General features: G+C 33.2%; 1 protein-coding gene across 1 annotated transcript in view; it reads left to right on the top strand.

Moving 5' to 3' along the window:
• The first annotated feature begins 1,347 nt into the window (after window positions 1–1,347).
• Window positions 1,348–15,543, top strand: part of LOC145266425 (uncharacterized) — a 156,124-nt gene continuing 141,928 nt past the window's right edge. Inside the window, exon 1 of the mRNA XM_080122094.1 lies at window positions 1,348–3,286. Within this exon, the coding sequence (XP_079978220.1) occupies window positions 1,462–3,286 (1,825 nt within the window). The 5' untranslated portion in view covers window positions 1,348–1,461. The remainder of the gene's footprint in view (window positions 3,287–15,543) is intronic.

Below are 15,543 nucleotides of genomic sequence, written 5' to 3' on the forward strand. Positions count from 1 at the left end.
TATATTTTAAACTTACATGTAACAGACAAAAATTGATTTAAGTTTATATGCAGCAAACAAAAATTATTTAAATTATATGTAACAAACAAAAATAATTTGAACTCGTATGTAACCGACAAAAATTAATTTAAAACTATATGTAACGGACAAAAAGTAATTGTAACTTATATGTAACTGACACAAATTAATTTAAACTAATATGTAACGGACAAAAATTAATTTCAAATCATATGTAACAGACAAAATTTTTTAAAACTTATATGTAACAGACCAAAATTAATTTCAACTTATATGCAACAGACAAAAAATAAATAATTTAAACTTATATGTAATCGATACAAAATAATTAAAAATGAAATTTAACAGACAAAAAGTTATTTAAACTTATATGTTACAGACCAAAATTAATTTAAACTTATTTTAATTTATTTTAGACTAAAATTAATTTTAACTTATATGTACAGACGAAAATTTATTTAAACTTATATGTAACAGACGAAAATTTATTTAAACTTATATGTAACAGATCAAAATTAATTTAAACATATGTAAAACAAATAACAAAAAAGTTAATTTAAACATATGTAACAGACGGAAATTTATTTAAACTTATATGTAACAGACAAAAATTAATATAAGCTTATATGCAACAGACAAAAAATTAATTAAAAAGTTTATGGAAGAAAAAATATCTAATTTAAACTCACATATAAGAACCAAATCGACGGGCATAGATTATTTATTCAAGATGATTGAACAAGTTTCATCCATTTAATCCGCAATTTGGAACATAAACTTAACAGACCAATGGAAATCACATATTTTTAATAACTTCACATCTTACGATAGTCCTAACAATAATCGAAATTTAAGATATACATCCAAGACCATAGTCATATCTGGTACGGACCAATTCTCATAAAACCTGACAGCGTAAAATGTAACTTTCGATAGTGTTGCGTATACTGATCGCTATACGGTGAACTCCAGTGAAAAGATTTACCGTTTTGTTGATTATCATTTACACTTTCTGTCGAAAATCTTCGTTATGTAAACGGGTTAAAGTGTTGTGCTTTGAATCGTTTTTATATATTGCAAATATTTTATCGAATATATCATTTATATAATTATTACTATAATAATTTTTAAGTACTTACAAACACTAGTGTTTCGTCCTTTCAGGAATCATCAGTGCTGGGTGTCACAATTACCGCTAATCGGGAGATTCGAACTCAGTCACATATTGTTATGTTTAATTCCATTCGATTCTAACACTATACTTTCTGCTGATTGAAAAAGATATTCGTAAAATAGTATTTTCTAACGTTAATTGTTTTCTTCAAATATACTTCTGTTGTTTATGAACCAACCGTGATCCCGTTTTAATCCCCAACTTTAAAGCCATTAAGTTCAGTAAAGACTCTAAATCAACCTCTAATTAAAACAAACAAGAACATAAGTATGAAAAATCTTTACTTTTTCGGATTATTTCTTACCTTCGAGGTTTTATTGGTCGTTAATGCAGAAATCGACACTACAACAAACACAGATACGCTTTCGACTGACTCGGCGTTAACCTCGACTACTTTTGACTCGACTCTTGACTCTCAATCGACGAGTCAGACGACAGAAGTTACGTCGGGAATGGAGACTTCAGTAGGAGTTACAGAAGCATCTAGCACGACGTTACTTTCGTCCACAGAAGCATCCTCAGATGCAACATACATCCAAACTACAGACCAGCAAACAACAGCTGAACCATCCAGCCAGACCACAGACCCGTCCACAACAGTTACAGAATACACCCAAACCACAGAAACGTCTCAATCAACGGGGCAGACTACGGTGGATGGTACGACAACACTTGAAGATGGATCTACAACCGCCACATTATCACCGACGACATCGGATTCGACAACATCCGGGGACGCAATGACTACCTCATCACCAACTACGGTGGATGTGACAATGTCGACAATATTACCTACTTCGACAATAGATGGGAGTGCAGTGACGACTGAGACAACTTCAGATTCGACCCCATCACAATCAACTGCAGAGGTGACAACATCACAGCCAACTGCAGAGGTGACAACATCACAGCCAACTGCAGAGGTGACAACATCACAGCCAACTGCAGAGGTGACAACATCACAGTCAACTGCAGAGGTGACAACAATTGGAACTGAAATGTATTCACTATCATCAACCTTGACGCAGTCACAAACTACAGTTGACGTTACAACTTCAACAGAAGATACAACAGCTGCCATTTCAGTTACAACTGCGTCAGCGTCGACCCTGTCAACGTCAGATGTTGAGGTGACAACTTCAACAGCATCTACAACAGATGAGAGTGCAATTACAACTGCGTCAGCTTTGACCTCGTCAACATCAGTCGCTGAAGTGACAACTTCAGCTGCGACTACAGCAGATGGAGGTTCAGTTACAACTGGGTCAGCTTTGACCTCGTCAACATCAGCCACTGAAGTGACAACTTCAGCTGCGGTTACAACAGATGGAGGTTCAGTTACAACTGCGCCAGCTTCCACCTCGTCAACGCCAGCCGTGACGATTTCCACGGCTTCTACAACAATTGGGAGTTCGATTACTACTGCGTCAGATTCGACTCCATCACTTGGGGTGACAACTTCAATTGCGTCCACAACAGTTGGAAGTTCGATGACTACTGCATCAACGGCATCACCTGAAATGACTTCAACTGCGCCTACAACAATTGGAAGCTCAGTTACAACTGCGTCAACGGCATCATCTGATGTAATTTCAACTGCGTCTACAACTGTTGGGAGTTCGGTTACAACTGCGTCAACGCCACAACCTGGAGTAACGACTTCAACTTCATCTACAACAGCTGGAAGTTCAGTAACATCTGCGTCAACAACATCATCTGATGTGGTGACTTCAATTGCGTCCACAACAGTTGGAAGTTCGATGACTACTGCATCAACGGCATCACCTGAAATGACTTCAACTGCGCCTACAACAATTGGAAGCTCAGTTACAACTGCGTCAACGGCATCATCTGATGTAATTTCAACTGCGTCTACAACTGTTGGGAGTTCGGTTACAACTGCGTCAACGCCACAACCTGGAGTAACGACTTCAACTTCATCTACAACAGCTGGAAGTTCAGTAACATCTGCGTCAACAACATCATCTGATGTGGTGACTTCAATTCCGTCTACAACAGTTGGGAGTTCGGTTAAAACTGCATCAGTTTCGACTCCGGCTGGAGTGACAACTTCAGTGACCGTCTTCACAACAGGTAAACATTTATATGTCCACGCTTATCTGTAATAAATTAGTGATTTTTCTGCCGTTTTAATCTACTTCTCTACGAGGAAGCAATTAAAAATCCAAGCTCAATACCATGATCTAATGCAATGGTTCTCGAGTAAAAATTCAATGTTTTTATCTGTTCTGTTTTAAGTTCTTTTTTTTTTTTTTAATAAACTACCGAAAATCCATCGTTTGTATCTTACATCTGTTTAATTCATTAACCATGAGTAAATTCATTAATCGTAGGAAACTTCAGGTGTTCCTGTTAGTGTACACACACACACACACACACACACACACACACACACACACACACACACACACACACACACACACACACACACACACATATATATATATATATTAATTACATTTTTAAAATAATATATATACCGCTCCCCATGTGGGGGTACCAAATTGGTTAAATGAAAATTATTCCCAGCTCGCATTTAGGTAAAAATGCGCTTTCGTAAATAATTGAATTCATTCAAAACATATCGCTAAAATCAAAACGAACAGCATTTAAGTAAATCACAATATATCCAGACAGTTGGCGAGATGGGTCAGAGGTAAGGGGCTTAGGCTCATTACCGTGGGGTCCCGATTTCGAATCTCGCTATATTCAGCCACTCTGATGGGTTGTAGACGACGAAACACGTGTCAGTGGATAATTACATTTTAAATAATATATATACCGCTCCCTATGTGGGAGTACCAAATTGGTTAAAGAGAAAATTATTCCCAACTCGCATTTAGGTAAAAATGCGCTTTCGTAAATAATTGAATTCATTCAAAACCTATCGCTAAAACCAAAACAAACAACACACACACACACACACACACACACACATATATATATATATATATATATATATATATATATTAACACTAAACTGATAAAATCATTGAATTTCTACTCATGAAGCATTGTATTTTGATATTTAAAAATTTCGGTAATGTACATATACCAATAAAAATCAAAGTCAAAATTAATTGAATCAATTATTTAAGTTTCATGATTATCGGTTTTCATAATCGAACATGCATATAATCTTTTCTCAAAAATCAAGACCACAAAATATAAAAAAAGAACATAATATCGTGAATTTTCATGTGCATTATAATTGTCTTGTGACCATTCGGACAATTTTAAATTCAAAAATATTCCAAAATAGATACTCTTCAGATGGCAAAATACACTATTTACACATATATGATTACATTCATTATCTCTTTTTTAAGAGAACAAGCAGTTGATCCTACCTCCACCTCACTCTCCTATGATTTTTTGTTTATTCTCCGTTAGCTTTGGAATTTAGAAATCGCCCAATTTTCGTATTTCTACCTTTTAAATTATATTTTAACCAATTATCTATCTTAATATTAAATTAATCGTCTGTGATTTTTTTTATTTTAGTAAAAAATTGTTTACATCTACGATTTCATAATTAATGTTGCATAATATTTTATTTCTTAAGAAGAAATTGTATTAAAAAGGTTAACATAAAAATTATTTATTAAAATTTATCTTTATCCCATACCTGTTATGTCAATAATTTAAATTTTAATTTATCTTTCTAATTTTTATCATTATAAAAGTATTCTACTTTAATTTCTTCTATATTCCTTTGCAATAACATTCTTTAAATCTTAACATTGTAAGAGAGATAACTCTGTTCATTCAATTTTTACCATTTTACTAGTTTCCCTAGGTTTTAGGCATGTTACTATTTTGACTTTAGTATTTATTAATCAACTTTGTTTAATTTTAAATTTATAATTTTAGTGTTAACTTTTTATGCCAATCTCAGTATGGTTTTTTACTTAGTTTTTACATTATATTCTAATTAAATTTATTTTACTCCATCTTGGCCTGCTTTTCTCAAAATCTTGGCGTTACTTAACGTTATATTTCTTTCTATTCTTGCGCTGTTGAAATTACTCGGGTGTATTTTTTTTATCCATAACAATTATTAAAACCCAAACTATTTATATTTCTCCTATTTAGGTTATAATTATTTTATTTCCTATATATTAAGCTGATGATCTACTAATTTATTTATTGCATCATTTTAAAATATTAGCACAAAGTTTAATCTTCTCTTTTTACACTTCCAAAACACCCTCAGCATATTCTGTAAATTATCCTTTTTGATTTATTTTAATTAGGTTTAAGGCGTGATACCAGAAATATATTCCTATGGAGACAGCTTTGTATGACATCTAACTTTTTGTTTAAAATTTCCACTTTAAAATTCACTACGTTGTATGCTTCAAGTAAACAAAGATATAACTTTTTTGATTTGATCGGTTTATACTTTCTAGCTTTATCTACTATTGATCATTTTAATTCAAATTTTTTTCTATTCTTGCGTAGTTCCCTATGTTGTGTAGTGGCGTAGATGACGGGAACAAGACATATAACAGAGTATGAGACATTTATATAACAGTGTACACGGCAACGACGATGACGCAATTCTTGGGAATTGCATATTATTAATAGTAGAGATATAAATGTTAAGAAATGACGTAGTGAATAGTTCTTTTTAACACGGAGAAAGGGATTCATTATTGGTGATGGGAACAAACAGTTAACACTTTGGAAGGGTGTTTCATATAATGTTTACTTACAAAGACGATAGACAAAGCACATTACCTTTCGGTGGATGACAAACGAAGGCAAAAGGCTTACTTATAACATGAAGACATTTATTCCAGATGGTTGTGATTATGATCAGGTATTCGCAGAAATACATTGTCTTGTCTCCCTTTCTGGTTCGCTTAGAAAGTGCTTCAGCTAACTCAACTCTCCTGACTCTCTGTCTCTGAACTCAGAACTACTCTGACTCTCTTCTTCTCATTGCCTGACTGTAACTTAATTGTATATATTGTAATTTATCTTTCTTTGTGACGCCAGAACTTTTGCACCGACTTTTCCCGGCTGAAACCCAAATATAAAGTTTTGCATGGGTTTGAATACCCTATATATTAAGTTTCATGTCTGTAGACCAAAATCTGACTGAGGAGTTTGGTAGGAAATTCTTTTAAACAAATTTATTTGCGCATACATAAATATATATATAAAAAGAGGTTTATGTTGTAACTTTTTACGCAGATATTACGCAAGTATAAATCATGTAGAATATCTGCATGAATATAATTACATGTAATAGTTAACTTAAGGTGAGCATTCCATAAGAAAACCGAAAAAAAATAATAGGGAAATAATTAAAATGAATGTTTAAAAGATTATGCAAATAGCTAGATGTTTTGCAGATGAATGCAATTCCACGACCCATATATGACAAAGTTGCATTTTCTTTAAAAAAAAAAAATAGAAAAGGGGTTTTAATATGAATATGAATACACAAGCTTCTCCCCAAATTTATAGGAGTGTAAATAATAGATACGAAATCTACATTAATCAAAATATCATATTTAAGCGTATTTTACGACCGGACGATGCCGAGCAGCCTGCTAGTATACATATATTAGTGAGAGGACGATTCCAAATTTTCCCCATACCGACACAATTTCCGATTCTGACACAATTACCAATTCCAATTTTGATTCTTATTAAATCTTTATATATCAGGTTGGCAAGAAAGTTCTTGCGGTTTTTAACTGTTAAATTTAGATAAACATATTTCGGTTAAAGCAAACATTTATTAATTGAAATAAGCACCATTAGAATCAACACATTTTTTTTGCCAACGCAAAACAAATGTATTTATGCTAGTAACGTAAAAATCTTGCGTTCTGATGACGATGAAGTAGCTGAAGACGTTTTTGATATCGCTTAGGTTTTTGAAGTATTTCTCACCCAAAGAGTTGTCGAGATACTTAAAAATGAGCTAGTCAGTAGGTGAGAGGTCTGGAGAGTATGGCGGACGAGGCAGAGTTTCGTAGCTCAATTCGTTTAACTTCGGCAGTGTTGGATTAGCAACGTGCGGTCGGGATTTGTCGTGGAGGAGAGTTAGTCCTTTTCTGTTGACTAAAGCTGGGTGTTGTTGTCGAAGTTTCTGATACATTTCATTAATTTGTTAACAGTGCTTTTTCGCCGTAATGATTTCGCCTGTATTAAAAAAATGTAATGGATGAGACCGGTCGCAGACCACCAAACAGTCAGCATAACCTTTTTTTGGTGCAACTCTGGCGCCGGGAAGTGGAGCTTCATCGGCGTCTAACCACTGAGTTGAGTGTCGCCGGTTGCCGTAAAAAAACAAGTTTACATTGCAAGTCACAAACCGGTCGTTCTTGTTGCGTAAAAAGAGAGAAGATAACACTTCATAACGGTGTTTCTTTTAGTTTTTCAATTTGTGAGGCACCCATTATCAAGATTTTTGTTTTTCCAATTTCTCTCTCAAGTGTTTGGAAATTGCCGAATACGTTACATCAAATTCAGAAGCAAGTTCTCGAACAGTTGTACATGGATTGGCTTCGACTAAGATTCTTAATTTACCGTTGTCAACATCCGATGGCCGACCACTACACTCATCATCTTCAAGATTCTTGTCACTGCCACGAAATTTCTGAAACCACCATTGTGCTTTGCATTCAGCAGTGTTTCCTGGGTTAAACGCTTATTTGGTATCGAGAGCTGGTTGAACATTTTTCGGCCTAGCTTGAATTGAAATAAGAAAATTGTGCGAATTTGCTTTTTTCTATCTTGTATTCAACGTTCTGAAAAGAAAACAATTGTTTTAAAACGAATGTAATTTAAACGATTTGATAGAGCGAAAAATGCTTTTTTTAAAACGGTATATAAAGTAAAGATATGATAAGGAAAACTTAATTGAAAATACATCATTTGAAATCAAAATGAATAATTCCACAATAATTTCCCTTTCAACCTAATATTTAGCTATAACAATGTAAAAACGCCATGCAAGAGTAAAACACTCTTGTGCGGGTGATCAATCGATTTTAATTCACTGATGGTTTAAAATCAATGAATATTTGTATTTTAGCATTAATACCAGCAATGTGAAATTAAGTTTTAAATAAGAACAAAAAAAAAAAATAAGTAAATGGATATGAAAATTCTTCTAGATGCATAAAAATAAGTAAGTAAGTAAGTAAGTAAGTAAATAAATAAATAAATAAATAAATAAAAACATCGTTTTTAGTATCGGAAAACGAGAGCAAATATTTTCGATTCTGATACCAATTCCCATACTCAAAAGAGTTCAGATTTTTAAATTCTTAATTCAGATTCCGATTAATCGTTGCAACACTAATATATATATATATATATATATATATATATATATATATATATATATATATATATATATATATATATAAATATATATATATATATAAAGCTGTACGTCTGTGTGTGTGTGTGTGTGTGTGGTCACGAATAGGCGCCTATATGGTTGACTATTTTAAAAAACTGATTGCATATAATGATAGAAGATGTATCGAGGATCAGGAATGGGTATGTTTGATCTGGCAGAACGGTGGTTCATAAAAATTGTGGGGTCTGCATTCGCGCCTGCCTCCCAAAGTATGGAAATAAAAACTGAAAAAAAAAAAAACGTTTACAAGTGTTTTTGATACAGATGTACATAATAATACGTTGATAAGTATGTTTTAACTTAAATAGGGATGGTATAATAAAATTTTGGGGTCTGCGTTCACGCCTGTACTTCATGGAAATATGGCACACACTTTAACAAAGACTTTTCACATCTATCTATACTTTGATAATTATGTTTCAGTTTGAAGAAATATGGTATAATCAAATTATGGGGTGTTCATTCGCGCCTGACCTCCATAGAATGTAAATATGTCACAAAGTTTAACAAGTTTTTTAAAAATGGGGGTGAGGGTCCACAATAACACCTTAACTTTAATCTTAATTCACATTAGCTTTTATTTATTTTTTGAGTTGAATCATATTGTGTCGAATAAATTCATCACATGAATTCACGTTCTTATTAAAGTGAAAAAAGTCGGAACTTTAGATAATTCTCGACACAAATTTTGCATAATTCTGTTTTTTCCTTCTCCACTTGCACGTGAGACTCTTTCGAAAATAGATTAATAGATAAATAATAAAAAATGAGAACGTTAATTGTTATCGTGTCAAAAGAAGGAAAAAATCATGCTCACGTGATTACGTGTCTTTAAAAAAAATTAATAACCTTTTTATTTATATATCTGTTTAAGCTTTTTTTTGTCAGTGTACTAGAATGAATTCAGTTGATTACAACCCTTCTGCGTGTTCTTTACATTACAATAGTACAACCCTGAATCCGACAGCGCAATACTACACCGTTCAATACTGTAAAACTGAAACGAAGCTGTTCTGCTTGAAAAGGGCGCCATTTTCTTCTTATTCATATTTATCTCGATTCTTTGCTTTAAAAAACTAAAGTAATTACGTGTTTACTTTTTTAATATCCCATTTTACTGTTTCGGATTATTTTACTAAAGTAAGTAAAGCTTCATTATTTTTCTAAAATGTTTTTGTTTCTTTGTTTTTCGATATTTCGTCGATATTATTTAGTAAGAGTGTTTAGCAGAAAAGCCAACAAACGACTACCTGAAAAATAAATATACAAGAAATAAATGTTACCATAGTCAATAAAAGTTCAGTTCATGTTTTCTTTTGTTTTGAAATAGTTTTTAATGCTCTTTATTTGAAATAATTTCAGCGAACAGAAATTAAAACGAAATTTGAGGCTATAAGTACTTAAATGAATTTTTTATATAAACTACACATGCCATAATCGAATATTCCTCAAGCACAAAATAACGGAAAACATTAAAATATGTTCATAAATATTCCTTACGTTGGCGGAACTCTCTTTAATTGTTAACACAGAATGCTAAAGTGCCCCTCTTACAAATTGAAAACGGGGCTTTCCATTTCGAAGTCGCTGCCATTTTGATTTTTTTTTTTAAACCGGTTCGTGAATTAAAAAACATTTTTTTTTACAAACTACTTAAAAATGCAAACCAATGAACCTTTCTACCATAAAAGTAACTTTTATTGACTATGGTAACATTTATTTCTTTTATATTTATATTTTTATGTATATAACATTTTCTCTTTGTAAGGAAACATCATTTTGTTGGTCACTCTTGGCTACGAATGGAAACAAAGTTGATATAAAAAATACATTTTCGCGAAAATTATTTTTACTTTAATCATATTTTGTTACGTGTAAAATTTTTGACTATCAACACCTATCTCTTTACAACCCCCTCTTTTTCATAACCTATCATACTTTCATCAATCACAGTCCATTTTCTGTAAGCTGTTTTGAACCCAGTCAACGTCGGGTACTTCTGCTAGTATATATATATATATATATATATATATATATATATATATATATATATATATATATATATATATACTATAATGCTCCTCACCTTGAGTTGAGCATATTGAAAAGTGAAACACGAATTACCATTAGCATATAAGCGACGCTCTTTGTGTAAACAAATCGAGCTGAGGTATTTCGGACGATATGAAAAGATCGTTAAACTCACTACTCGTTCAAGCAGCCGCCAATAGCGTAGTGGTTAGGAGCCTTGACTGCCGTACAAACGGTCGGGTTTCAATCCTGGCTTGAGGTAGTTGCCTGTCTAGCCGCACTGATGAGCTGCGAAACAGTACTGTATGTGGATGACAATATATATATATATATATATATATTCATTTCAAGTTTATTTCTGAAACATGTAAACAATATTGCGTTTTGTATTTAATATTTTATTTTTATATTCCAACGGTCCTCTTGTTTACAAAAATGTATCGATACTTTTTTTGAAATATAAAAAATAAATATTTATACAAAAACAGCATTTAACAGAATTTAACCGAACTACACCGACTTTTTCGAACTGACGCTAAAAATTAGATTAGAGTAAATTTAAGGTTAAGGTTCGAATTAAAAAAAAAGTTCAAATTCTGTAGAATCACCAATTTGTTTTCTAAACTATAGAAACATTTTAATTATAAAGCAGTTTGATTCTTTTATGTTTTTTTTTTTAATAAGTAATTTAGAAAATATTGAATACAAATTATTAATTGCTCCCTTCCCTGCAAAAATTCCCATCTAAAATATTATAGCGGACTGTTCTTTTCATATATAAACACCGGTTGTCAGTTTTTGATTTCAAACCGGAAACCGTCACTAAGCAGTCACTTTCTATGTTACCATGGAAATAATATTAAAACTGCTAAGTTTTAACAAGCATCAACATAAATTTGAAAGAACAAAATGTAAACGATGACGAAAAGTACAGTCAATGTCGTTATAAACAAATTGAGAAAGAAAAAACGGAAAATTAAGTTAAAATTTCCTAATAAAAAGAAAGACGGTTTTAAACATTAGTGATAGTCCTTCTATGTTTTTTTTTCTCAGATGTTTTTTTTAAAGATGGCGACTATATTATTCCGATCTAGTTTTAGGTGTTTCACGTTTACACTAAAATTTTCTGTAATTTAGAATAATTTAAACACTTAATGCTTGTAAAGAGCTCTTTTTTTTTTTTTTTTTTTTACTAAAACATGTAAGCTATAAGTTGTTTGTGCATGCTGACACTTTAAAGAATTTAGGTGACTGAAATAGGAATTAATCTGGTTTTTGTATATTCTTTGTTATAAGTTGAACCAATATAACGCAACACTAATTAGGTGGGCGAAGAAAAAGACTTACTTGTTATAGTATCCCTAAAGTTGAGAAGGGGGTATTGACAAAAAAAAAAAAAAAAAAAAAAAAAAAAATGAAACCAGAAGTTTCGGATGCAATATTATAAGTTTCATTTGGTTCGCTTTGTGGTGTTTTTCGTTATTAAGCGCCGTAACACACAACACTGTTGTAGTAGGAATTTATGTACAAGGTTGAACGATAATAAAAACAACACTACACCTTTATTTTAACACTTTTATTGAAAATATCAATTCCAGTAACTTGATTATGTAATTTGGACTTGCCACATCCAGGACGGCCAACGGCCACATGATTGCACCAAGAGATCACCACACTCTTCAGCACATCCAGGTACACTTTGGTGTTGACTTTCAAGCCGACTTCGAAAATGTGAGGTGGCATGATGTGGCCTTCACTTGAAATCACACCAAAGACCATCATCGTGGCCAGAAACTTTGTTTTCATCACTCTGGGCACATCCCTGTTATTTGTGGCAATCTGGCGATAAATTTTGAAAGTGCTGGCAATGGTCCTGTTGTCATAACTTTGATCGGGAGAGCATGAGTTGTATAGCGACGCATCTCCGATATTGCTCGTTGAACATTGTGTCACTTTCAGACACGATGGAAGGCTCCTATCTCTCTTGGGATTTGTACACAACTAGCTAACTAGTAGATGGTCTGAAACAAAAAAAAAAAAAAAAAAGAAAACCGGTTTTAATCAAAAGGAAATGAAATCATGTCGCCTTTTCTAGGACGATAATTTTATCGTTGCATCGTGTAAAGAGGTTAAGAATATGAAACAATCAGTATGAGGTTTGATAAAAGTAATCAAAATGAAATGTATGAAATATTTAATTTATCTTTTTATTTTTGAATTATTGAAATGAATGATTTTAACCAAAAGGAAAAACTCGTTGAAAAATTCGTTGAAAAAAACATCAACTTTTAATGTAAACTAGCCTGGGTGCCCGGCGTTGGACGGTTGTTTGGAGGTGTGTGTTGAGCAAAAAAAAAAAAAAAAAAAGAAAGTGGTAGTACGCAGGCAAGCACGAACCCATACCGTGAAGGAGGAAAAGAAAGTGAAAAAAAAGTGACGTATTTGCTGTTGAGTTTATCCCCAAAGCGGAAGTGACGTAGGTTTAAATTAAGGCAATCAAAAAGAGGGGATGACTTTCGAAAATATCGGCGAAAAAACAACCCTCCATGTAGAAAAGTGCCCAATTAAGGGTGAAGGAATTAATATTTTGGGCCAATTTTTCGATATTTGTCGTCTGAAGGGTCGAGCTTCAAAATGATAACAATGTCGCAGAAATCTGTCGCCTCTGTCGAAAGTTTTAGGCAGACATACATACATACATACATAATGATTACAATGTCTTGTCAGACGAGTGCCACCCCCTCAGACACTTAAAGTCCATGCGCCTAAAAATGACTTTTTTTTAGACCTACCGGTGAATTCACACGCTCAAGCAGGCATGACACCGAAGACGGTCGTTGAGATCAATTATTACACGCTTCTAGCATTCAAGCCTCCACGCGTCACAACTTTTCCATCGCCACAGGATCATTTTAATAGACAAATGCCTGAGGGAGTATCTATACAGAGATGATATTACAGTCTTAGCTTTGTACGACAGCTAAGTCTCTCTCTCGGTTCAAAATGTTGAGAACCAGCAACAAGCAAGAGCAAGATAGCAAGCAACAAGTTAAACTGCAGACAAGCTTAATGCGGGTACTGGTCTCCCGCTTTATGGTTTATAAAATCAGAGATTTGCTTCTCCTAGAAAGGTTGCATTCACCACAGCTCACGAGAGCCCTCTCCACCCCAAAACACACATACATACACACAAACACACATGGTGCTAGTTGGCCGTTGACCCCGAAAAAGAGTTCATTCGCCCTTTAGAAAGTCTTGTTTTTAATCCTTCAGAGAGACTAGCCACCCTCCACACCAAACAAGTCTGGTGGGGGAACCAGTTTAGTTGCCGGTGACCCGACCATGAGGCAGGTAGTACTGGGTTACATGGTACCAGTAGCATATGACATGACCTGACATACATACACACATACATACACAGACATACATACACACATACATACATATATACATACATACATACATTCATTTAAACAGACAGGTGAGATTTATATCAGAATTTCTTGGTGTGTTTTCGAAAATGTTTCTTCATTCCATAAATGTAATCATAACGAATGGTTAAGAAGATAAAGAATTTGAGTGTTAATTTTCTCTATCGTTCTTTATAAGTGAAGAATTATAATTTGTTAAGAATAATTTTTTGTAAAACAAAATCATTGTAGTTCAAGAATTTTTCGGTTTTATAGTATAGGGCGTTTTACTGAATTAAGGAATATGAGATACCATGATTGTTTATTGTTCGGTAATGATATTCGAATATTCCGCGAATAGTATTGTATCAAGGTACCGTAAAAATAATTTTCTAAGCTGGAGGGAGCTATTTATATTTACTTACGAAAGTTGTATTTGGTGTAAGATAATATCACAGAATAAGTAAATGAAACTAGGATGGATTGAGCTAGAAATGTATGTAATGTAGAAGAGTCTCGGTGATTGAAGGGAGAATAGTAGTAGATGTTTCTGTCCGAGTAAAAGTTACTCCTACTTCCTCTAAGTATTACTGTTTTGTGATGGACAGGTAGATGGGAATTAATCTAGAAAATTCTAAAATAGAATGAATATAGCTGTTTACTTCCGTAAACACGCATCAGTTATTGATAGAAAGTGGGATTATATTGAAATTATATATAACGTCAGTGTTTAAAGTTATACGGCGACTAGATTTTGATAGAAAATTCAACTTTATTTTAATATTATATATATGTGTGTGTTTGTGTGTATGTATATGTATAGATACATAGAAGATACTGCAAAGTTTGCTGCAAAGAAGATGAGCTTCCTTTACTAGGCCAATAAACGTCTTACGCTTGACAATAGCTTATATCTCTATAAAGCCATAGCTCGCACATGCACAGACTATTGTTGAGACAATCTGGGCGGTGAACTAATTGCTTGGTCGGGGTAAAAAAAGGGTATCTAACTAAATCCCGCACTGTCTACCAAGATCTAGTTCCTGTCCTATCACTGCAATGTTGCATTTCTGTAATTGTTTTACAAGTACTTCCACGGAATGTGCTCAAATAAAATTACCACTGATAAACTTCACTAACAGCAGAATCCCACCCCTTCACTGTAGATTTTCATGGATGTCAAAAACTGTTCTACTCTAATAGCATATTTCCTTGGGCCGCTTGTCTTTGGAATTCTCTACCCGCTTTTCAAATGTACTAAAATAGAGAAATTTAAATGTAACCTGAACACATATCTTGCTGGACAACTCCCTACTTAGAATGTCTCTAATCTAATCGTAGTAATCATTTACGTCCCAATAGAAATATGCTTTGTTTGGCCTGATTAGAAGTTAAAATATTGTAAACGTTACGGGTTTTAATAATTATGTACGACAAATTAAGGCACGACTAATGCACAACAAAGTGTTATATTGTTAATCTACCGGAAAACACTAGAA

This window comes from Euprymna scolopes, chromosome 41, assembly GCF_053919585.1.
Source record: "Euprymna scolopes isolate OS-2025 chromosome 41, ASM5391958v1, whole genome shotgun sequence".
Taxonomy (NCBI): Eukaryota; Metazoa; Mollusca; class Cephalopoda; order Sepiida; family Sepiolidae; genus Euprymna; species Euprymna scolopes.